The sequence below is a fragment of the Meleagris gallopavo genome, chromosome 10, assembly GCF_905368555.1.
Source record: "Meleagris gallopavo chromosome 10, MGAL_WU_HG_1.1, whole genome shotgun sequence".
In the NCBI taxonomy this organism is placed as follows: domain Eukaryota; kingdom Metazoa; phylum Chordata; class Aves; order Galliformes; family Phasianidae; genus Meleagris; species Meleagris gallopavo.
Window position 1 is genome coordinate 15,585,955 of NC_139413.1, and position 23,880 is coordinate 15,609,834.

The 23,880-nt window shown below is 36.6% G+C and overlaps 1 protein-coding gene across 7 annotated transcripts in view; it reads left to right on the forward strand.

The window, feature by feature from the left end:
- Positions 1–23,880, forward strand: part of COL24A1 (collagen type XXIV alpha 1 chain) — a 120,678-nt gene that overhangs the window by 40,217 nt on the left and 56,581 nt on the right. For 6 of the 7 annotated variants that reach the window (XR_014885361.1, XR_014885362.1, XM_085232396.1 and 3 more), the window contains exons 13-22: positions 698–751; positions 2,600–2,644; positions 6,605–6,658; positions 6,750–6,794; positions 7,136–7,189; positions 7,799–7,852; positions 9,494–9,547; positions 14,859–14,912; positions 19,218–19,271; positions 19,920–19,964. Coding sequence is in view for 5 of the 7 variants with exons in the window: in XM_085232396.1 (XP_085088522.1) it covers positions 698–751; positions 2,600–2,644; positions 6,605–6,658; positions 6,750–6,794; positions 7,136–7,189; positions 7,799–7,852; positions 9,494–9,547; positions 14,859–14,912; positions 19,218–19,271; positions 19,920–19,964 (513 nt within the window). In the remaining 2 variants the exon portion in view is untranslated. The remainder of the gene's footprint in view (positions 1–697; positions 752–2,599; positions 2,645–6,604; positions 6,659–6,749; positions 6,795–7,135; positions 7,190–7,798; positions 7,853–9,493; positions 9,548–14,858; positions 14,913–19,217; positions 19,272–19,919; positions 19,965–23,880) is intronic. The other variant, XM_085232395.1, reaches the window with a different exon arrangement.

Consider the following 23,880-nt stretch of genomic DNA (forward strand, 5'->3'; position numbering starts at 1 on the left):
TCCATATCATTTTGCTTCTCAAGCAAGAAATGGAAATATTTTTTTTAAACTTTAACAGTTGATTATGCTAGTCAGAATTCTTCTGTATTCTTGTGTTTGATAATCCTTGTCTTAATAATTGAGTCTCTAGAATCAAAACTGATAGAATGAGATGCTAATATGTCTGGTTTGACTTATAGTCTCAGTCTCTAGGTGCAGACTATGACAAGTGTACACATTGGTTAAAGATAGTGCTGTGCTACAAGGGTGAAAAACCTGATTTCTAACAAATGTATACCGCACAGAGTCTGCAGCCATTAATGTTTATGGAAGAATGAGGGAGGAAGGAAAGACGAATATTTTAATGAATATGGTAGGGTACAGGAGAAAAAATAATCTTGAATTTGAAGTACTAAATAGGAAAAGAGATTCCAAACAACTGAAATAATTGTTTAATATTGCTCTCAAGACATTCAGTCATTTAATTTTTCTCTACGCTTACATTTTATAGTTGTATCTCTTTTGGTTATGGTTTTAGAAGACAACAAAGTACCATTTGATTTGTGTAGCTGAAACTTTCAGCTTTTCCAGTTCCTTCTCCACTCTCTCTAAACCCTCTTGCTGCTATCTTGATTTTTAATACATATGGGAATTTGGTATTTAGACCTTCCTTTGTGTCTAGGATACTAAAGAACAAACATTCTCTATTCTGCATTAGGGTTTTCCTGGTGACTTTGGAGACAGAGGTCCCCCAGGGCCAGATGGGAATCCTGTAAGTATCATGTTATGTTTATATGATAAAATGCATAATGCTCAGTATTAACTTCCCTCCCAAGCAGAAAGGTTTATGCTTGAAAAGCAAGATACTGAAGTTCACAGAGAAATACTGGACTGATTCTATGTGGAAAGTGCAAGATACTTCTGTAATAAGTAGTTCTTTTGAAAGAGAGAGAAAAGAACCTGATAGCTACCAAGAGCATGCACCTCCCAGAGAATCAGATATCTTACTAACCTCATTGCATTACTAATGAGTGTTTTTGTCTTCCAAAATTCTTGTATTAAATAAGATTTTGTATTGCTAATTAAATGATTATTCTAGGGTCACCTTAGCAATTGGGAGTTTGCCTTTGTGCCAAAGCTGCAGCTTTCATATGTTTCTGGACTTGATGGTTGATTTTGTCCTTTGAATTGCTACTGAATACAATTATGTCATTTTTGGATATAAGTATGTCATTTACTGTGTTATAATCAGTATGATAACAGCTTTGTCCTTGGCAGTGTGTGCAGGCTTAAAGTGGTATTCCAACTGCAGCACTGTCAAGTTATTTTACTGGCCACTCTCAAAGGAGCTTGCTGGCACACTGCATTTGTAGGGAAACCCTGGCAGCAGACTCAAAACTCAAGTTTCAGTTGATATGAGAAACCAGTGAAAAAGCTTTGGGCCAGACAAACAGCCAGTCAGGGCTGTGCAAAAGAGAGCTGATTTAAATCAACTCTTATTGCTGGATGCTGCTTTGGAAACTCCAATCAGTTTATCTTTAAAAGCTGTTCTTATGTGGACCAGCATCAGTAAATGGGCAAGGGTTCTTGCTGATGGCCTGCCTTTTCCTATTAGGAATTTATTTTAGAAATTTTGCTGCTGCAGTATGCCAGCTTTTTAGAACAGTGTGAAAAAAAGTATTTTATGTTTCTGGTCACTGAGGCAAAATTCCCCTTATGAGAATGTCAGGCAATGGCAACACAGAGAGCACTCTGAGGGGCTGTGTGACCTGCTGCTTGCCAACATACGAAGAGGTGAGTTCTTCCCTCCCTCCTCCTACTCCGAAGTCTTCCTCTTTTCCTGATAGGGCAGAGATGTCTTTTCACAAGATCAGAGGAGGAATAGTACTTTAACAGAAATAAACTCAGAAATACTGGATCCAAGAGTAGACTTCCCTATTACCAAGAAGCCTGTTGGAACAAAAATATTTGCAGACAAGTTCCTTCTAATTTGTCAAGACAACTGATTTTGCTGCTGTCTTAAGCAAGCAGCAATACTTCTCCCACTACTCCCCCCAGACTCTCCCTGCAGGGCTTGTTCAGGCAAGAGGACAGAGTTGCAGCTGCAGGTGCTGCCGTGCTGACGGACTTGGCTGCTCTATTTTCTGCACTGTTGAGAATTTTGGCCTGAGTTGAGATAAACTTGAGCACAACGCAGATGGTAGCAGAGCACTACTAAATTTCTTATTAAAGAAAATGCAAATGTATAGTTTATATCAAGAAATATTTTGCCATCAAGAGAGTATTTTCCAAAGGTCTTTCAACACACTGAGCTGCTGTTCCATTTATGTTTTAAAGGAATCTATGCAAACTCTCCTGGTTTTTGCTCTTTTCCCACCCCAAAATTTTTTCTTCTTTCCACTTGAAATATCAAGGTTAAAAAAAAATGTATATTCCTTGGTAACGCAGGAATAATTTCATGATACAAATACCGTGTGATCTAATTTTGCAGTCAGACATTTTATACAATGAAAATCTGTCATTTCTTGGACCCCTCTATATAAATCCCAAATTACTTTCTTTTCAGATCACTAAGATTGAGTAAACATTTATTAAAATCTAAAATTTGTTGCCTTTGTAGGGAATTGTTGGTGGTGTTGGTCCTCCTGGATTTCCAGGACTAAGAGTGAGTACATTGCTTATTATAATTTTGGTGTGGCTTCATTAGAACTTCTGTCCTTTGTATTTGTGAAATAATAAAAATAAATACAATAATCCACATATTCTGACAGTTGTTTAAACAGATTGGATTAGATCATCATTAGTGATGATTGAAATTGCAGTATGAAATTAGTATAGTATTGCTGGTTATGAAGCACTTCTATATTTGGTTCGATTTTTGTGTCCTTATTTCTAATCTGATGTGTCTGTGTATTTTATTTGAAATAACCACATTTTTCAAGTTTCTATTCCTAAATGCAGTATTACTTTTTGAAAGAGTGCAATGCTTTCAGGCATCCTTTTTTTAAGGATGTCCACAGCCCTCATTCATTCCCGTACATGGTTTCCAAACTTCATGCAAAATAACTTTTTTGAATGTAGTTTCACATTTAGGTTTCTGGTATATTTTTTAAAGAATGTTGGGCTGCCCATTGTGAATTTTCAAACTGCATTTACATAAATTCAGTTGCACAAGAGAAAATCTGTTACATGAATATGTTGCAGAGGAAGTGAGACTGACTGATACTCTTGTACCCTGTAGAATTACTTCATTATTCAAGTACTTCCACTGTTTACTGGTAGAGAACCTGGGTTTGATTTTCAGTGTTGGCTCAGTCAAGGCCAGCTACCCTGCATCATTCGTAGTTTGTAACACAAGAGCAAATAGCGTGTTTATACACAGGTTAAGAAAGCCATGGTTGTGTCTAAGGTAGATTGTTGTTTTCCTTTGGTCAGCTTTATTTATAACTTGAGAAACACTCTTGATAAGTTTGTTAGTTTACATTAATGATCATCTAACTTCACCTTTGAAGTATGACAGCTCAGCTGTCATCACTATCTTCTTAATGACAATTAAAACAAAAAAATATTGCTATTAAGAAATCTCTTCCTACTTGATCAGGATTGTTATGGCATTGCTGTGATGAAGGTGCACAAGCTTGGTGAAGGAACCACTGTGGCTTCCAGTCTTTATCATGCAGACATGATTTGTTGCAATCTTGCCAGCTGACATATTTGAGCCAGTTGACCTATTCATGAAATTAGAAGTTGCACTCTTGAGAATTTGCTTTGAATTATAGTTTGCTTTTCTTTCTTACACGGTGTTCTTTGGAATTTTATCTGAAGGATTTTGATAATTATTTTTTTATAATGAATATAATTATTTTTTTATAATGAATTGAAATTTTTTTTGAAACCTATCATATATTGCTTCTGCAAAGATGCTGTTATTGATTATTTTGTCTTAAGCTTAGTTATCAGCTTATCCCTTTCTAAAATTCATGAGCACAAATATATACAACGTCAAAGCTCTACTTACCATATTGCTGAGTTGCAGTCATTTATACTGCAATTGAGTGTCAATATTTTTCTGCAAAATAAATTATAGTCAATCACCAGCCGAAGTCTTAGCCGTTTGTAAGCTTCAAAAAAATATAACCATAATGACCAAAAAAAAAAAAAAAAAAAAAAGGCATATTTAGGTTTTGACCAGCATGAAGTCAGTACACATTCTGCCATGTGAATGGCCTGCCAGCTCCCATTTATATATGGGCACCACCTTGCTCTGTTCTGCCTATGTAAAAGCACTGATTATGTGCTATCCTGCTTTACGAAACTTGTACTCGAAAGACAAGAGGTAAATAACAGGAACAGACATATTTTTCTTTATCACATGTAATTACTAAGCTAGTTGTTCTTGTTTGTAGTTTTTGAGTTTTGCAGTGTGACAGTTTGGAAAAGCACTTTGCAGGGCACGTGCTCATGTTCACATCTTTTGTTGGAATTAGTTTGACACACCCCATACCATGAAGTGCTGGGAACTTTACATCATCTGATGCTGCTCCATTTGACCGCAAGGAATTAAGGGTCTTTGATGGAGCAGAGAGCATCTTTGATTCTTACACCTGTGCTTGTAGCTGAGCTGTACATATCTGCACTGGAAAACAGACATTTTAAGAGGTAGAAATGATTTTGCAAATGAACTATTTTCAACAGAGTTTATTGCTTGAGATGACAAATGTGTGAATAAGAATATGTACAGACACGTACTTACGAAGTGCAAATACAGCTCAGTAAGATAGGGTCATCGTGTATTCTTCTGACAGTTTAATAGATCTTATGGATATCTTGGAGTGTTTTTAAAGATATTCTCTTTCACTGAGCCAAAACATGTTAGAAATGCTGCTCAGCAGGAGTTAACTCTGTGTTTGCTTACTGATATGGTAAGATTTTGCAGCTGAGGAAAATAGTGCAGCAGTATTTGTTACAGATTTGTGAACAGCTTTGGAAGTTTCCAAGGCATCAGAAAGTCTGACTGGAATTTTGAACTAAGATTAGAACACAGCTGAGGAGGATTTCATTATTAATGGCATGATTCCTGTGTGGACAAGTGTACAGACACGATTGGCAAAATGTGCTATTATGCACCATCTGTTGGAGACTCTGTACTACATCATATAACTGCTCTGATGCCCAGTGTCTCTGTCAGGAAGATGATTGGAAGAGCTTTACTTTGTTGCAGAGGTTCTTTATAAGGGACCATAGTCCCTTGCAGAATTTCACCAAGAGCCCTGAGATTAGCATCACCACAGATGGTTTGTATGGTGCAGCCCTGTTCCCATATTGTGCTTTCTCTCCAAATGGGTTTGTGCACCCTGGCCTCTGATTTCTTGTGTTCCTTGTTCAGGCAATATGCCAGTTCTCAGTCTCTCAAGATTTGCTCAGCCATGAGTATTGGTATGACAACAGCTTTGAGAGAATTTGCAAGCACAGTTATTAGTGGTAGCCTTTCTTTAAAAATGACTTTTTCCTCTTTAAAAAAAATCCTAATATTAGGAAGCATTGATTTTTGTATTTTTTTTCTTTCCAAGTATTCTGTCCTTTTTTGGGAGGCTAAAAAAATACCTTGCTTTTATTTCATTTGTTACATGGAAGTGGTGGACAAAGCATGCTTCATGTGGTTGAAGCAATTTGTTTCCTGACTGCTAGCCAGTTTCAACGAAACTGAACAATGTGTGCTACTATACAGCAAAGCTGTTGTAGGCAGAAGGCAGTTTCAAATACTTATACAACTCTTTCCTTATCAGTGATCTAAACTCTGTATCACATCTTCACATTCAAGTGAAGATATTTGTATTTTATTGATATTTATTGCTACGTTCCTGTGTAGCCAGAGGAATAAGGCCTTTTTCCCCCCCCTCCTTCTTTTTCAGAGGCAGAATATGTATAAAGTAGGCTTCCCTGTCTATAGTACAGTTGTTTCATTCACAATCTTTCATTAATATAACTTGTGCAGTTGTGTTGATCATTTAAGATTCTTAATTTTTAAAATTCTGGTTCTTTTTTTTTTTTTTTTTTTTGTCATGAAACTATAGATTTAAATCCCAGAAAGGAAGTATGCAGGAAAGGTTCGAAGGTACATAAGAACAGAAGTTGCATGCTCATCAGATTTTATGTTAGCATTGTTTATATATTGGGAGAATCAAATCTTTTAGTTTTAACTTATAGAACTAACTGAGAGATGAAGAACCTCAGAAGTTGTCACAACTGAAAGTAGAATCATTACTTTAAGCCAAATTCAATATTTACTCCGTATTTTTTCCACGTAACCCTAAAAGTGATAGCCACTCACTGAATGCGTGGATGCAGTACAAGGAAGGCTTCCTAACCCTCCACTGCACAATGCACCACTGCTTACTCTCTGACACATCCTACAGGAAAAGAGGGACTTTCGGTTGCTGGTATTTCTGCTGATGTGGATGGGAACCATAAAGGGCTTATAATATGAATACTTTTCAACCAAGCTTTTAGCCTGAAAAAGGTTTAGTTTTCTCTTTGTGGTACAGAAAATGGTACAGTTATCGTTCTCTAAGTTGCTCCACTTTGTCAAATGTTTAATACAGCCACTTTTTTTGCTGTCCCATAGGGAGACGTGGGGCCAGCAGGACTGAGTGGACCATCAGGAATTCCAGGGCCCATGGTATGGCGCTGAACATTCCTGCAGCCAGGTCTCTATGCTGCCTTCCAAACGACAGGCATACACTGGATTTTTGTTTCCTTCATTTTAATAGGGTCTTCCAGGGAATATGGGACAGCCTGGAATGAAAGGTGATAAGGTGACTTAAATATTTCCATTATCTCAGAAATGTAGTTCTTTCAAACTTCTTTCATCATATCTTGAGTAAAATAACCTGCCTCACAATTTTTTCTGGTTCTGCTTTTGGTTTGTTATCTCTTTCAACTTTAATTTTTAAAAAGTACTTCAGACCCAGACCTGATACTTTAGACAAACTTTTGGACAAAGCATTTACTATGGAACATAAAAGAGTATTCTGTGCTATTGCCCATTTCATTGTCATTCACAGATCTCTGTTACTTTTCAGTGTTAAATTTGAATCATCTTTCTCCTTATCTAATTCTAAACCATAAATGTGTCTGTATAAAATGTGTTGTTTAGGGTGACCATGGCCTTGCAGGAGATCCAGGAGATCAGGGGTACCCTGGAGACAAGGTAACCTATGGTTGTGTTGGGTTTTTTTGGGTTTTTGGTTTGTTTGTTTGTGGATTTGTTTTTGTTTTTTTTAACAGAATTGTCCATTTTCAGCCTTTCGTTTGTTTGTTTCCAAGTCTTAAAATGTTATGTCAGCTTCATAGAAAAAAATGCATAATTGTTGTTACTGGGTGTCACTGAATTAACATTTATTTAAGAAACTCTAAAACTTAATTAAGGAAAGCAGTGAAAAAGGACAAGTAAAGGGCATGGGCAGAGTTCTGGCTTTTATCTGTTAAGAGATGCATCAAATAAGAAAATAACTGGTGTAACCCCAGACCTGCTAAGTGTTGCAAGGGGGGTTTTCCCTTGAACCTTGAGTTTCCTGTGCACCTCACCTGGGTCAGCTGTGGCTAGTAGCACATGTGGTCTGGCCTTCCTAGGCCATCCCCTGAAAACTCTTGTTGGGAGCCAAATGTTAGAAGTTATTTCTGATCCCACAGTTTTGTTGTTTGTTTGTTTGTTTTTTTGAACTGTTTTGGGCAGCGAAATGTAGCAATCTATTGTTTTCAGTGTAACACGACATGTTTTTGTTTGCATTTAATGGCTTGCTTTCTTTTTTTTTTTCAGGGTGCTCCTGGTTCACCGGGACCTCCAGGAATCAGGGGAAAACCAGGACCCCAAGTAAGTTTAAATATAAATTTTTGCTCTCAATGTATCACTACTTGTAATTGTATTGGATACTACTTTGTATTTTATGTTCCTGCTGCATACAATCTTCTAGATTCTACCTACATCAAGAAGTACAAAGAAGAAGGTCTAAGCTGCTTTTGTGTGTCAGACAGTACTACGGAGTTCAATAGAGGTGTCTGATTTTAATATGGAAATGCTTATATGTTAGTCATTCTGTGATACTCAATTTGCTGGGAGAATACATGTCAGTAATGTTAGAAACAAATCCACTGACAGCTCTGGGAGCTTCCGAGACGACTGTTTGGGCTAGGTGAATTTGGAGAGAGCATAGGAAATCCTCTTAATAATGGCCAGTCATTTCTCACAGGAATGGGAGTAGTCATGAATTCAAGTATTTACTGATTGGTAGCAGCTTTAAAAACTCCTGTGTAGTGCTAGTGCTTCTGCTGGGATTGTAAATGTTGGGGCAGCAAGGGGTTACCTGGCTTTTTGTTCTTAGCACTGCTAACGGCCTCCTGTCTGTGGAGAATCGAAAGTCATTAGCTAATATTTTTAAAGAATAAATCACACCAGTCTCTTAGACTCTTAGACCATATATATATATATATACATATATATATATGTGAATATATATATGTATATATATATGTGAATTTGTGTATTTATTTTATTAAATCAATATTTATTATTAAATTAAATAATATTTTATATGTGTGTGTGTGTGTGTATGCTATATATATATGATAATTTGTAATTTAACTCTGATTCAGCAAAATACTTACGGAAGTTTGTTTAACTTTCTATGGGGAAACTGGCCTGTTTGCAGTTAAAAATGAATATGTGCATTAAGCATTTTCCTGAGCAGCTATGATCAGTGTCTTGACTTCTATTAAACATAGAGACTTCAGTCTTGCAAATAACATTATGTTGAAATGTGTAGAATGCATTTACGTTAAAGTCACTTACATTAAAAACATTAAAAAAAAATGTTCAAGTCAAGCTTGAGTAACACCCAGCTATGGTGGCAGCAGCAAATGTTTAAAAATGTTGGAGAGAAGATATACCTTAAAATCATTATTACATTTGCAATGTGTCCAATTTTCCTGTTGAGCAAATTATAATATTAATAGTTTGCAATAATATTTGCAATGTTAATTTATTAACATTAATTTAATGTTAATCATAAAACAGCTATTAACTTTCTTAATCATAAATGACTGTTAAGCTATCGAGATAAGTTTATAAGCCATTCTCTATAACACTTATTTCCAACTTCTGAAAAATGCATGGTTCTTTATTAGGGAAACAGCTACATATTTCAAGTTTTGCTTCATGCAGCTACATGGACCAGCCCAAAGCTTCCACTTTTATTTGTCTAAAACTAATTGGCATTTTTCTTGTGACTTCAACAAGAACTACTACTCTTAGTTAGATGCAAAGAGAAGAAGGTATAGGTTTTTCCATTTAATTGAAAATTCATCTCACCACTCTCATGGATTTTTTCCTAGATAAATGTTTTAAAAATCTTAAAACCTTCTGATGTTTTTTTTTGTTTGTTTGTTTGTTTTAGATTTTTTTTTGTTGCTGGTGGTTGTTTTTAAATAATCAAAAAATTGTTTCCCCTTTCTTAAGGGAAAAATTGGAGATCCTGGATCCCAAGGACCACTGGGTCCCCCAGGTCCTGAGGTAAGAAATTGCTTGATGAACTGAACGTTCTAAATTACTGAGATCTATGAAGCAAATGCATTTACCTCTAGGACTGTTGACTTAGCTGAATCAGAGAATACTTTTTACTCAATTGTTTCTAATGAATGTGATTTGCTCCATAAAGAAACAAAAAATCTACCTCTTATTCTTTTATACAAAATATTAGTTTATGCAATCCTTGATTAAAACAAGTAGCTCATTCACTGATATGATTAGGATTAGTACTTATCTGAATCAGTTTTAAGAGCTCACACCTTGAATGGGGCTCATGTGTTTCTTTGAACACTTGAGTTCTACAGCATGTTTACAAATGAGATTCTCCAAGCCTCACTGGTTATTTATCTCCTACCAAAAAACAAAACAAAACAAAGCAAAACACTTAATTTGGAAATAATGCAAAGAACAAGTACCAGTGACATAGGAAGCATTGCCAAGCACTTGAATTTGGACTTGAATTTGGCTCAGCAGCTACCTGAGAACTGGGTGTAATTCAGTATTACTGAATTGTATGGAGAAACTGATTCTGTCAGGAATTGTTCATTTGGATGCTTTTGGGCATTTATACCAGGGATATAACAAGGAAAAATGCTGTGGACTGTATAGGAGACAACATTTTCTTTTGCTCAGATGTGCGAAATTACTCCAGCCATTTTAAGGCGAATTAAATGCTTCATGTTAAGTAATTAAAATGTGAGCACCTCAGTATTTTCCTCTGGATGGCCATCTGCAAAATGGCTAAAGGTTTAAGACTACAAAGTGATGTCTCTCCTTGCTTTGGTAACACAACATTGATCTGTATAAGTAAAAGTTCTACCCGTCTCATGTGCAGACATAAAAACACAGTCACCATATTCTGATATAGAAAAAACAGCAGGGAGTTAAGACAGCAGTATATCAGGATCTTGAAAAACTCAGAAATTCCAGAAGTTCTATAAGTTGGTATTTCTTTTTCTTTTAGAACTCTGGATAGCATCTTACTTTCTCTATTACTTGCTCTTATAAAAATAAGCCAGCTTTTGTTGCTGGTGGCACAATAAGACTAATTAAGTACAGGTTTTCCTACAAGACAGTCCTGGTGTCATATTTCTAATCATGCTGCTTCTTCCAAAAAACAGGCAACTACCAGGTCAATCCCAACAGGCTTTGCTCCTTCTCCCAGGTTCTTGGCTTTTTACATACTATATACAGTGAAGTGTGCAGTGGTCATTCCTGATGAAAATGAAATTAATCAAATTTTTAACAGGCTTCAGCATACTTTATTTATTGGTAAATTTTGTTCTACAAATCACAATGAATTATCCCTCAAGTATGGTGATAGTTTCCTTCAGATATGCTCTGAGTTATTATAAATGGGTTTCATCTGGAGCAGAGAGGGATTAGTCATTGTCTTCAATAGATCTTTGTTCATCTTTGCATTATTTTTATCTGAAGTTGTTAGCTTTTATTCTTTCAAGAAAATTCTCATATGGGATTCAGCTGCTTTGCTTCATGCAGAATGCAGTAACTTGTGAAGGAAAAAGATACATTTGAGTGTTTTCTAAATGAATCACTGGTTACTTTGAGTTGTTCATTTCAAAAGGGAAAACAAGCTTATTTTCAGTGCATGTTTTATCTTATCACATGATGTTCTGAGTTGTATAGACAATGTCATGAAAGCAGTAGTAACAGTCTTTTTTTTCACACTGTTATGCATTTGTCATTTTGGAGACTTTGCTTTTTCAGGCAGGTTTGTCTTGGGATACCCTCACCCTAGAAATGAAGGAATGTACAAATAAATCAAACTTGACTTGTGCTGCTTTCCCAGGGCAATGTATTTACTTGAGTTCTGAATCTGCCTAGAGTGGGGGGGGGGGGGGGGGGGGGGGGGAAGTCTTCAATTTGATTTTAAACACCAGCACTGATATTCCTCTTGAGTTTTCCTGTTCATTTTGCAAGAAATGAATTTGAAAGTTCTTCCTTTTAGCACATGGCCTAGGTCTCGATGTGGTGGGATCTGTATGGACACGCAGATTATAGCATGGAAATTTGCTACAGTCTGCAGCATCACCTTCCCTAATGTCTCTGCTGATGTTTTAAGTTTGGCAGACAGCAGAACTGCACTGAAGTTCTTGCCTAAGCTCTTCCCATTTTGCATTGTAGACTTCCAGAACACAGCAAGACTCCATCCTTAATATGTTGATTGGTGGCCAGTGCTGCTATGAATCACCAGACATGTTCTTGGTCATAAAGCAGCCAATCAGGTCTGTGGAGGAGGTATTTGGGAGAGCCAGCATAGGGCCTTGCATGCTCTATGAAGTAGACTCCACTAGATGCACTAAGCTTTGTCTCTCAGAAGAAAATAATTTTCTAGTGTCTCAGTGAGCATGGCTGAACACATCTGCATTGTTCAACTAGGCAAATACACAAACCAGCAGCATCACCATGCTGATGTCTTAGCGATAACGCATTGTGAAGCTTTCCTGTAATATCTACTGTAATACAAGATTGCTAGTTTTTTCTGTTCTCTGACAAATTGCAATTGTGTGTTGGTAATTTGTATGTTAGATTCCTTCCTTCATCCTTTCCAAAATCAGAATTGAAGTTTTACTGGGGAAAAAAAAAGGTTTTGTCTCTGCCCTTTAAAAATGCTGACATTAAGCTTTTCTTAAGAAAAAAAAAAAAAAAAAGTGATTTATTGAATTGTCTTTCTGGATAGCATGTCCTTTCAGAAGAAGACATTTATTTGAGAATGCAAAATTGCAGCTCTCACTTTCTCAGTTCAGAGAGATTGTGGTTCAAGCAGAAATCTATCTTCGGTAATTTGATAATAAGTAGTACTAAAGCTCTGTTGAAGCTTCTTGCTGAAGATCAGCAGCAACACCCAGCCAATTTGCTTCTGAAAATTTATTCTAAATATTCATTCAAATGAAACACAGCATGCTGTTGGATAAAATCTCTTCCAAGCAGGAACATTTGTCAGCTGAAGAGAGATTTTTGCTCTCAGTTGCTCTTGCACCACAACTCACATCCCCAACCCACTGAGGGATGCTGGGGACCTGGAGGGTGCGATGCTGACAAATGGCATGTGGAAACTGCTTGGAATGAACAGGATTCTGAAAATGCAAGATAATTCTTAGTGGTAAGGGGATGTGATTTCCAAATGTTTGACATTCTGTTTCTATTTAGCAGCACAACAGGAAAACAAACAAAAGAAAATCAAGTCTCTGTGAAAACAGACTTCACTACAAAAACACAAACCCTAAAATAGTAGCAGCCTTCACATTTGGATTGTTTTTAATGAAGTATTTCGTAGATAAATGAGAACAATGAATGTTAATTTCATTTATTTCCAGAATTTATTTTATATTTAAATTGTTTGGCACAAAAACCAATTTCCACAATGAGATTAAACTACCTTTGCTTTCAGACAGGTGATCGCTGTAGTTATTTTCTGGCACTCTCTAGTATATTAAACTGAGTGAACTTGTAAGTGCTTTGCTGGCAAAAGGCCACCTCTGCAGCAAGATTTTGAAAATAATTTGTAGCCTGCCAGCTGTCAGGTTTCTGGCTGATGGCAAGACCAGAGTCTGCTCTGTAACCTCCCTTAGATGTCGTAATATCAAGTGAGGTTTTGTTCTTAGTAGCCTGTACAGAAAGTCTGTTACAGCTGGAAAATGTATGTTGATCTTCCAGCTCCTGTGTAGCTACGTAATGTCTGTAAATCAGCAAATTTAAATTACGGAAAGGTGTATTTCATGATGTATTTCAGATAAGCATGACCTAACTCTTCAGTGTTTTCCGGTAGATATGGCTGCCTAGTGTTTTTTTTATTAAAAAAAAAAACAACAACAAACAAACAAAACAACAACAAAAACAAAAAAAACCCTCTTACAAACTGCATAGAAATTTTGAGTGATTCAAAGATGAAAATTAGTTATCAAAGTGCCTTTGTCACATCGAAGTGCCACCTAGAGGCATGTAGGAGTTGTTGCGCAGGTCTATCAGTTGCTTCATGGCAAAAAAGTGACCAACACGATGCTTTGTGAAATGCTGTGTCTGAGGTTTGTTCCAGTTCCTCTGAATGCTCAGCTCGGTTCTTTTTTTTCAGTGTTCAGTGTGTTTTCTTTGACTTATTAGTATTCAACAGCTAACACTAAAGTGCTTGTTTTTTTTTAAGAAATTGCAATTGTATTCTAGTTTTAAATGTTTGTGTTTAATTTAACATATAGAGCACTTAGAATTTTTTTATCCCGTCAACATCTTTTCTTAAAACTCTTATTCTATACTACTAAGGAAGTCATAAAAAGAAACTGGAGGAGATATCTGCAAATAGAAACAGTGATGCACTAAATATTGTTTATGATGATGTGGCAGCTCTACTAGTTCTAGCTGAGGGTGAAGGGATGCATTTTATTTCCCAACTTATTACTTTTCTGTGATTTTTCTTTACCTGGTAAACTTGATTTCGTTTGTTTGTTTAGGATTTTCTCTTCTGAGATGTGGGGTTTTTTTTCTATGTGATTTTAGCCAATTATGAATAATCATTAGAAATTATTATAATCTTTATTTGAAGTCCAATTGTTCTGGAAGAATAAAGTATGGCTAACTGTTATCCACTAGAGACAAAATCTTTAGACCTCTTTCATAGTTAGAGAGCCTAAAAAATGGCTCTTGAATCTTTAAAGATATCCTCTTATTTGATTCATTTCACTTACATGTACAGGGTTTCTTTACCAACAGCCGAACCTGCACCAAACAGTGTCTCACAAAAGCTTATTCCAAATAACGCTGCATGCCAGTGACCTCCATTTACTGCCAGCCAGACCCAGTCCTGCCGATTTGGAGGCAAAAGGCTTTTTACTATATTCTCAATCTTATAGTGATCTAGTCCTTAAAGTGAGGCCAAGGATTAAAGGACTCCAGCTTCTGTTTAAGCTTATTTTAAAAAGTTTTTTAAAGTTGAATTTGTGATTCAAGACCTGGTATGGGCTATTTCATGAGTATTTTGTGTATCAAGACCAGTCCTGTGGTTTAATAATAAACACTGTTCAGTGGTTAAAAAGTCTCATGTTAAGAGAATTGAAACCCATACTGACATCTGCTAAAATGAGTTTAATGAAAGCTGTCTGAAATCTGTCAGTTATCCAAGTCCTTAGAGGGTGCTTAATGGATTCTGACATATTGGGAATGGTAAACCAAATTTAGTTCCTTTTTCTACAATTCAGATTTGTTAAATGAATGGACAGAAACAAAATATGCATGTTGGAAACATTCCTAGGCTATAAATCATTTGTCTGTCTGATTTATGTAGGGTTTTCCAGGAGATATTGGAGTACCTGGATTAAATGGCCCTGAAGGTCCCAAGGTAAGACTATGAAAAATTATTCACGCTTACAGCTAATCAGTATGAATTGGTGAGGAAAAGGTCTGAGAGATGGAAATTACATTATGAGAAGAAAATCTTTCTGTCAAAATGCAAATACTTTGCCTCAGGTGTTCGTATGAAGAAGTTAATCTGATGTTTACCAGTGTCTGCATGATTAGGAGAGGTAGTAACTGTGTTATGCAGAGACTTTGAATGGCAAGATGAATACAAGAAAATCTGGAGAAAGCACTGTGTAGCTAGGAAGTACTGTGTATTTCACCAGTATTGAAAATGGTGCTTGTCAAAGGCGCACAGACCTTTATCATCTCACTTGTCTAATACAGACTTTTTAACAAATTTTGAAATTAATACTAGATAAAAATACATAGAAAGAAGATAGAAGTAATGTACAAGTTTAAATAATTAGAGTTATATAGACTAATATTTTAGACTAAGTTTAGCAATGATTCATACAGAGAAGTTTAAATGAAGGTTTGGATAAAAACACATATGGGAAGTTCTTGTTTATAATGAGTAGGATAGAGATGAGTACAGTTAATAGAAATGCAGGTGCATCAGAAATTAACCCGAAGGGAGATATTTGTTTAGTTTGTTTATTGTTGAAAGAACCAGTGGAGATTCTCACTCAGTATCCTTGGACTATCCTTAGGTAATATTTTCATCAATAAATTGCACAAGTATGCTGGAATTAAATTTGTGTATCGAACAAGGTTGAGCACTTTCAGATAATCTTAAAAACTGCACTTTGTACCAGTTCACCCCACTCATGTTTCTTCAGATTGATGTGTGCTGGGATTAAAACAATAAATCCTACTGTAAACATAGAGCTTTGCAGCTGGCAGCAATAGAAAAGGCAGTGCCAGATCTCCTTGAAAGGAAAGCATGATAAGGTTGTCAAAACCAAAGTGAAATTCTAGAATACATGAGGGAGGGTGTCATGTTAATGCTACTGTACAAAGCACAAGAAGATTTAAGTAGTACGCAGAGTTCTGGGGATTTGTACTCCAGGAGAACACAATCAAATGGGAATAGATTGAGAAAAGATTATTTGAATGACTATTCTGAAAGACAGTTTATTTTTCCCTACCAAAATAAAGGGCCTTTTCAAGCTTTGTAAACATAGCAAAGGGCAGAAATTGTGCGGAGACCAAAGAACTATGCAGGACCAAGGGCATGAACTTTTTGCTTCAAGGACAAAACACTAAAGTTGTTTGCGAATAAACAGAGACGGAAATGAGAAGATTTCTCATCAGTAGAGTTGTGAAATTCTGTGGCAGATTGCTTAAGGCAACATAGTACAGGAAACTGCAAATGGTTTAAGGATATAGTTTTATTTTATTTTACCTGGAAAATGGTAACAATCATTTCATGACAAAATTCATCATGCTTTGAGAACGACCATCACAAATAATGCGCTCACCAAAGCCATAACCAATCTTTTCTGCATCTTATGTCTTTTATCTGTGTCAGAAACCCTGTCCCAAAATAACCCAGAAACGATTTAGAGGGAAGTCTGGAAAAAAGAATTATTTGATGCATTGAAAGGGAGAAATTAAAAGTACATTTCCAGAGGCAGACATGAACTTTTTTCATTCTGATTTATTTGTTTGCTAATTTGTGTAATGGTCTTCCTTACATGAATGATTACCAGACCATTGAGTGGTAATTGCTCCAATGTTTCTGAGAACTATCAAGCTACTTTATAGTGACAAAAGATTGTATACAGGATTTAGGGGCGACAGGAGAAAAGGAATACAACAGCTCTTGATGTACAGATCAAATCTGATCCTCCAAGCAGAGGCATGAATTCTGAGATCCTATTCCTACTGGCCAGTCTCTCCATTAACTGAGATTGGATGATTCCAAGTGTTACAATGGATATTTTTGACTGGCTTGATATTTAACATATACATTACCACTCTATTCCATTTCCACCCAAACATCAATTTAAAAAAATTCTAAAAGGTAGCCAATAACATTTATTTCAGAGTATGCATTCCAGTAATGGAGAAATTACATGGCTGAACAGGATTTGGTGGTCTCCAACACATTTGCTTTTAAAGACAAGAAGCTTAGACAGCATGCTCTAATCAGGAAGATTTGATTGCTTACATTTGAAATGGAAGATTACCAAACTGAAAAAATTCCTAAATGATTCCTAGTGCTATGGGAGGAAGGCTGCACATTGGAAATGTTTGGCTGTCATGGTTTCCAGCTGTCTTGTGTGGACTGCTGTTTTTTTGTTTTTTTTTTTAAAAATTCTTTCAACTTTTTATTTTTAGAGCTGTTTCTACTGTGTTGTGCTTTTCTGCATGTTTTTGTTTCTACTTCCTCAGAAGAAATACCCATTTCAAAAGACAAGAGGCAAGATAAACTTTATATCTTAGTAGCTGGCAAGGGAGAACTTTGGTCCCTTGTTGGAAAGTTTAAGCTTTATGAGCATGATCAGCCATTTCTAAATACCAGCAGAACTGGATTACGAATTTTCCCTGAATTATTGCAGTAATCAGCAAATCTGACCTACTGAAAATAATGTTCAAAGGCTTTATTATGTAATTTGCTCTATAGTACATTACTCAGCTTGGAAACAATATTTTAGAAGGCGTTTGATCTTGATCCATTGCTTATTTAAAAAAAAAAAAAAAGGTTTTTAAGAAGTTCTGAATTAGTTTGCTTCCTATGTTATTCTTGTAAGTATTTATGCTCTGTAACTGAGAAAATTGAGAAGAAAAGTCGGAGTATGGTGAGTACAGCTGTAGTTTTTTCCAGTAATTTGTGTTGTACTGTGCAAGTAGTTGAGAACTTCTGTCTTCTGCTCATTTATTTTTGCTTAGATAACATTTAATAAAAACAGCTGTTAGGAGTTCCACCAGTTTTTTAGGAAGTGGTCATCTAAGAAGTTGTCTATGTATGTACATTATATATAGATACATACACACGTGTGTATGTATCTATCTATAGATACGCACATGGGTATGATATACAGGATACCCCATTTGCAGACTACCTGAATTTTTTCCAGGCTCTTTGGCATGTGTCTAACGACTACCTTTGATTTCTGTTTGTTGTCTGAAACATCAAGGGGGAGATGGAAATTTCCTTTAGTCCTAATACCACCTTTATAGTGTGGGACTTTTTTTCCACATCCAGTTAAGTGCAGTGTGAAGTCTCATACAGTGGCAGCGCTGCTGACATTTTCATGGTGTAATTGCACTGCACTGAAAATCATTTCTCTTTATGTGCTTTGTTATTATACAATAATTTCTTGTCTTACTACACAAGAATACTGCTTATGTAGTGCTCCTAAAAGCCTTCCTGTCAAACAACATAGATTCTCCACCTCAGGCTTCCCTAAACTGGTGGTGACCTATAGATCTTGAAGTAGCCTGTTCCATTTTCTTTTCTGTTTTAGCTGGCGTGCTAACTGTTACTGGAGGAATGCCTGCACCTTCAGTCTAGACTTCAGCTTCATTAGTAAGCAATTAATAAGGCTTACACTTGGAACTTTCCCACCATCACTTTCTTGAAGGGCAGATTTTTTCTTTTCTGTGCTTTATCTCATATTGTTAATCTTTGGTTCCCAGAACACTAATAATATGATTACCCAGAGATAAAAGATATTGTCTTCTGCCAGATAAAGTGCTCTATCAAGTTATTACCAATGTAATTTGGATGACCAAGATTTTTGACACGCTGCTAGCTATTAGTTCATTTAACAAAGTTCTGAAAATGTTTTTGTAGCAGTCATAAAAACTCAAGAGTTGGCAAGCCAAGGTTCTTCATCTTTGGAAAGCTGTTTATAAACATGAACGAAAAGTGAAGGCTGAAAATCACAAGTAGTTTTGGACAAGCAAGCTAGTAGTTAGAATTCACTTTCTAGTTTGTTTTCATTGCAATGTTTTCATCAAGTGCTAAATACTATCTAATCAAAGGTCTATAAGAGTTATTTCTGTTCTGCTTTAATCTTTAATCTTAGTGATGGCGTGCTTTGTTCTCAGAAGAAGAGAGATGGTTCTTCTGCAAGATCCAGTATTTTATTTCCATTTCAAAAACTTAAAAATAATTAAAAAAAAAATATCTACATAGTCAAAGTATGTAAGATAATCAGTTTTCCAGCAGATATTAGAATTCTACTTCATATTCTCTTGCCTTCCTAATGAACAAGAGTACTTTATGAGATATGCCTATCCAGCTTTGTGTTTGTGTCCAGGCTTTTAAGATGTGACAAATTATACCATAGTGGTTGTTAGCTGATGTAAGATCTTGCTGGTTTTGGTTGTTTAGGGACTTCTGGGTGACCGGGGATCTTCAGGGCCACAAGGACCCAAAGGAGTTGAGGTAAGATGGAAAAACTATTCAGTCAGCAGATTGTTTAAAAGGAAATGTTGTGAAGAGGAGGAAGATTAGAGAAGAGTGATTAGGTATTTATGGTGTTACTGTGCAAGATTTCATTTTGCTGCTTTTTTTTTTTTTTCATTTTGACTGGGGTTGCAAAGAGGTGTTACGTGGTTGTGTATCCTTTAAATTTATTCAGTGATGTTTATTCAGTGGTTTCAGTAAAATCTCAAGATCTGGGTCCTGAATCTGACATGGTTCTCTTGGGGAGACAGGGCAGAGTTGTGCATGGAGATAGAAAGCAAACCTGAATTTAATGAAAATGTCCTGGGTATACTTAAGTAAACTATAAGGCTCCGAATAATTGAAGTGAAGATAGTCAGCTTTTCTTCTTAATGGCTTATTAGGCACTCTAAATTCATCACAATACAAATAAAAGCTCATGTATCTTAGGCCCTCTGGCTAATTAACTGAAATCAGTTCTGTCTCTCAGTGTTTCTGTCTGATTTAAGTGCATGCGTATGCACATATGAAGCAAATGTATGATGATATACTAAGCAAAAAGAGTTGTCTGCAGATTCTATTTTTTCTTGGCATCAAGATTATTGAAGTCTTGATTATTTTCTTTTTTACTTTTGTTTTTCTTTTTAGGGAGAAGTAGGACCAGCTGGACCTATTGGCGCAGTCGGCCCAAGAGTAAGTAATTTTGTTGTTGCAGAATATTATTCAGCAGAAGTGCTGGTTTAAAAGATACATTTACTGCGGAAAAGAAAAAAAGACTGTTTTAAAATAACAAATGAATGTTTTAGGCAGAGATGGGAAAAGGAACATCATTCCAAATCCAGGTTTTGAAAGGAAACCACAACCATGGTGCACAAAGTAAAACCCATGAAAAGGAAAAGGTGACAATTTCAAACTGCTTATGGTGCTGCTTTGGCACAGATAAAACCACTGTGCAATTCTGAGGTCCTGAGTGAAATACACTGAGTACTGAAACTGGGGAAGAACTGAGTGTGAAACTTAACTTTCAGGGAGCAATGTAAATGACAAATATTTTAAGAAATCATTCTCTAGCAGATGTGGTTGATAATTGCTTAGAGCAGTACTGTTAGATTACCACAGTGCTATTTGGACTGATGTTTTCACTTTACCACTCTATTAGCTAGGAAAATGTACTAACCTCTAAGCATTTTGGGGACTTGAAGCCAATCTTTCCTGTTGCTCCTCACTTTTAGAGATTCCTATGTTGTTTTGCCTGTTCCTTAGTTCGTCAAAATTGAGAATTCTCTTTCTGTTAGACATAATATTTAAAAGCTTGTTTGCCACATTGAATAAGTAAAAGTAAAAATAATGAAAGGAAAATAATACTTTTCAGTTGAGGAAATATTGAACAAATTCAAATCACTCAATTTGATATTCCTGCTGAGAGCCTGAAGGAAATTTTTATTTTGTCTACCTCATACTTTTAATTTCCCCCTTGGGCAATGCACCATGGCTGGATAGTATCTCCCATGTTGTGCAGTGGCAATAGGACAGGTGCTGCTGCAGCACGTGACTCATGGGTCATTAGTCACCTGCATCAATGTGCATGCACCAGCCACTGTCAGCCGGTGGCAGAGAGACCCAAGAAGGAAACCAGCAAGCAGAAATATTTTCATATGGATCAGTTTGACCGAAGTTGACTTGGAAATGAGTATGCCATTGGTGTGCCTTATGTCTCCTTGGTTTCTCTCTCACAACATGCTGCTGGGAGAAGTTGTGGATCTGTGGTGGCCCCACGGTTGCTGTCTCCAGGCATCTCTGGGTAGCTTGCTGCTAATGTTCCTCTTGGAATGAGAGGTAGGGGAAATGGGAATTTTTCTTGGTGTGGAACCCTGCCTGTTCTTCCTCTCATCTTAGGGCCCAACTGTTCTCACCTGGGTTCCACAGCTCCTGTTGGCTGGAGCAGCCTCACAGCCCCAGGCCACCTTGTTCTCAGTGTCCCTCAGCACCGCTCCCACTGCTCACCCTGTGTCTGCCTTCCTGCTAGGAGCACACACTGCTCATGCTGGAGGGTGAGAATTGCAGAGATGGAGTTGTTGGATCTCATATAGTGCTCTTGGACACATCTGTCTTTTTAAGTTATGCTTGCTTGATTGCAATTGCACATTCATTTTGATTTACATAGGCTTTATTTTCAGCATCCTTGAAGGAAGTTTCAAACACATTTGAAGGTAAATGCTGTTGAAGCTGTGTTATTGTATTTGTCTTCAGTATACTAAATAAGTATCCAAGAGCAGGGAAGCTCTCTGAGAGGGAACCTGATAGAGTAAGAATCGATGGAGCCTTACTCAGGGCCCCAAGGTACCACCAGCTGTCAGCTCTGCCCTTCTGGGCAAATATCCCTAACTTGTTTTTGCAGCCTCCAAGTGCTGGGGATTCTTCTTTCTCTCTGGCAAATTGCCTCTGTTCTCTGCTTGTTTTACAGACAGTTTTCCTGATGTCTCACCTTTCTGTTTGAAAGTCTTGCCTATCTTTCTTACTACAGCCTCTTGCTTTCCTGTCCTACAAACCTATAGTCATGGTCAGTAAGTTGCTCCTCTCTTCCCCACCAATAATGCCCACCAAACTGTGTCTGTAAGTACTACACCCACCCTTTCCTTATTCTTACAGAAACTACTCTAGCTTTCTATTGTACAATAACAGAGGAAATTTCTATTTCTTCTAGAATCCATCTCCTCTACTTTAAGGGTTTCAGGTAAAAACATTCTGCCCCAAAATCAAATTTAAATGTGCACTAAGCAAACAGCAATAGTTTCTCCTCCCTTTTGCTCTCCCTTCCCCACCTGCTCATTCCTAGTGTTCACTTTTGAAAAAAGCAATAATAAATAAAAATGTGCATAACACCAAAAAACCTCTGGAACCCACCTAACAAATGCTACCAGCAAAACAGATCATTCTCTGTTGAAACAAGCAGTGAATAGGAGCCTGTGCTCTAAGTCTCAGGTTGGAAAAGAATTTTCATGCCTAAAACAGATGGATTTTGAGCTGAATTTGGTCACAGGATTTGATTTTCATTCATGTAATTCCAAACCTTCTCACCAGTTCTACTCCAGTGTTAAATAATTACGTTCTCCTAAATGAATCCTTATTATAAAAAAAATATATATATATAAAGCTATGTTTTCTTTAGTAATTATTTGTCCTGTGAAAATACGTTACATACAGCATTAAATAAGTGATCGTTTATTAAATTCCATCTGTCAACTCTTTCTCAAAGGCTATCTGAAACTATCACTGTAACTATCTGTTGTAACTCAGCTCAGTGCAAGCATGTGTTCATAATTTTTTTTGTATCTTCATTGCTGGAGCAGAAAATGCCTTTGAAGTCCAACCAAAATGCTAAAAAGGTATTATGAGGTGTGGTTTATTATTATTATTATTATTTTTTCTGAAATACATGCTTAAAACAGAAGCTGGTATTTATATATTGTCATTAGATGAGCAGTTCTCCTGAAGACTGAGGAAAGTGCTCTCAAAGGCACAGTATTTCCTGTAAGTGGCTCATTGCTTCCTGTAGTTTGAGGGCATGTGAGAAGCTTGTAAAGGAATGGGAATGGAGTGATAATAAGATACATATATTAAAATATCCAAGCCTGTATCAACATATTGTGAGGTGAAAAGAAGCACAGGTGGTTGCTGTTTCCTGAAAGGGTAGAACGGAACTTTCAGTTAATAATTTAGGAAATGCATGTTTCCTTTGGGATTCCACTGCCCTGGAAGAATGATTTTGCTAGGGGTTAACAAGTAGAAAAGCAGCCATTGCTAGTCTGACCTTCCGTCACGGCTTTTCCTTCACGTGTAATTTACAGTCATATTGCAATTCTGTAGAAAGCCAAACCTGTGCATTTCACTTTGCTTTACCGTTGCAATCCTCTTGTTCTGTTTTCTGATCAGCTTGCATCTGCTGTGGGTCCTTCATTGCTCAGAGGTAACCGGAATGTTACAGCCAGGAAAGCTTTACAAGCTGTAACTGCAGTTAAGCTCTGACAGGACCAAAGCCATCAAGGTCATTAATAGTGGTTGCTAGTTTTCTTTCTATGAATTCTATTAAAAATATTCATTACATTCTACTCACCATAAAGATCTTATCATTCTTCAGAGCAAATGAGTAAAACACAACATAGTAACCTGCAGAGGTGCATAGTTTGTTCTATGCTTGTTCTAACCATTGTGGAAAGACATGACTTTCCTGCTCTGGGTCTCTCAGATCTTGTCTTCACAGCCTCTTCTCCCTGCATTCCTGATTGTGCCCTGTTCTAATCCATTTATCAAAACAAAAGCCTATTCCTAACTCAGTGAGATTTGTTGGAACTTGCAGAACAAAATGAAATCACTCAGGCAGAGAGAGAGGAAAAAAACACAAGAGAAAGAAGATTAATGAGAAGTCTGGGATTGTATAGTTTTGATTATATAATTAAAATAACAAAGAATTTCTTGAATGCCCAGAAACGAACACACATTCTGATCTTCAGGCATATACAGGCACAGAAAAGCCAGAGCAAAAGAGCCAGTTAGAAATGTCACGTCCTTTTCTGAAAGAACTTTTTTGGGATCTCTTACTTTGATCACT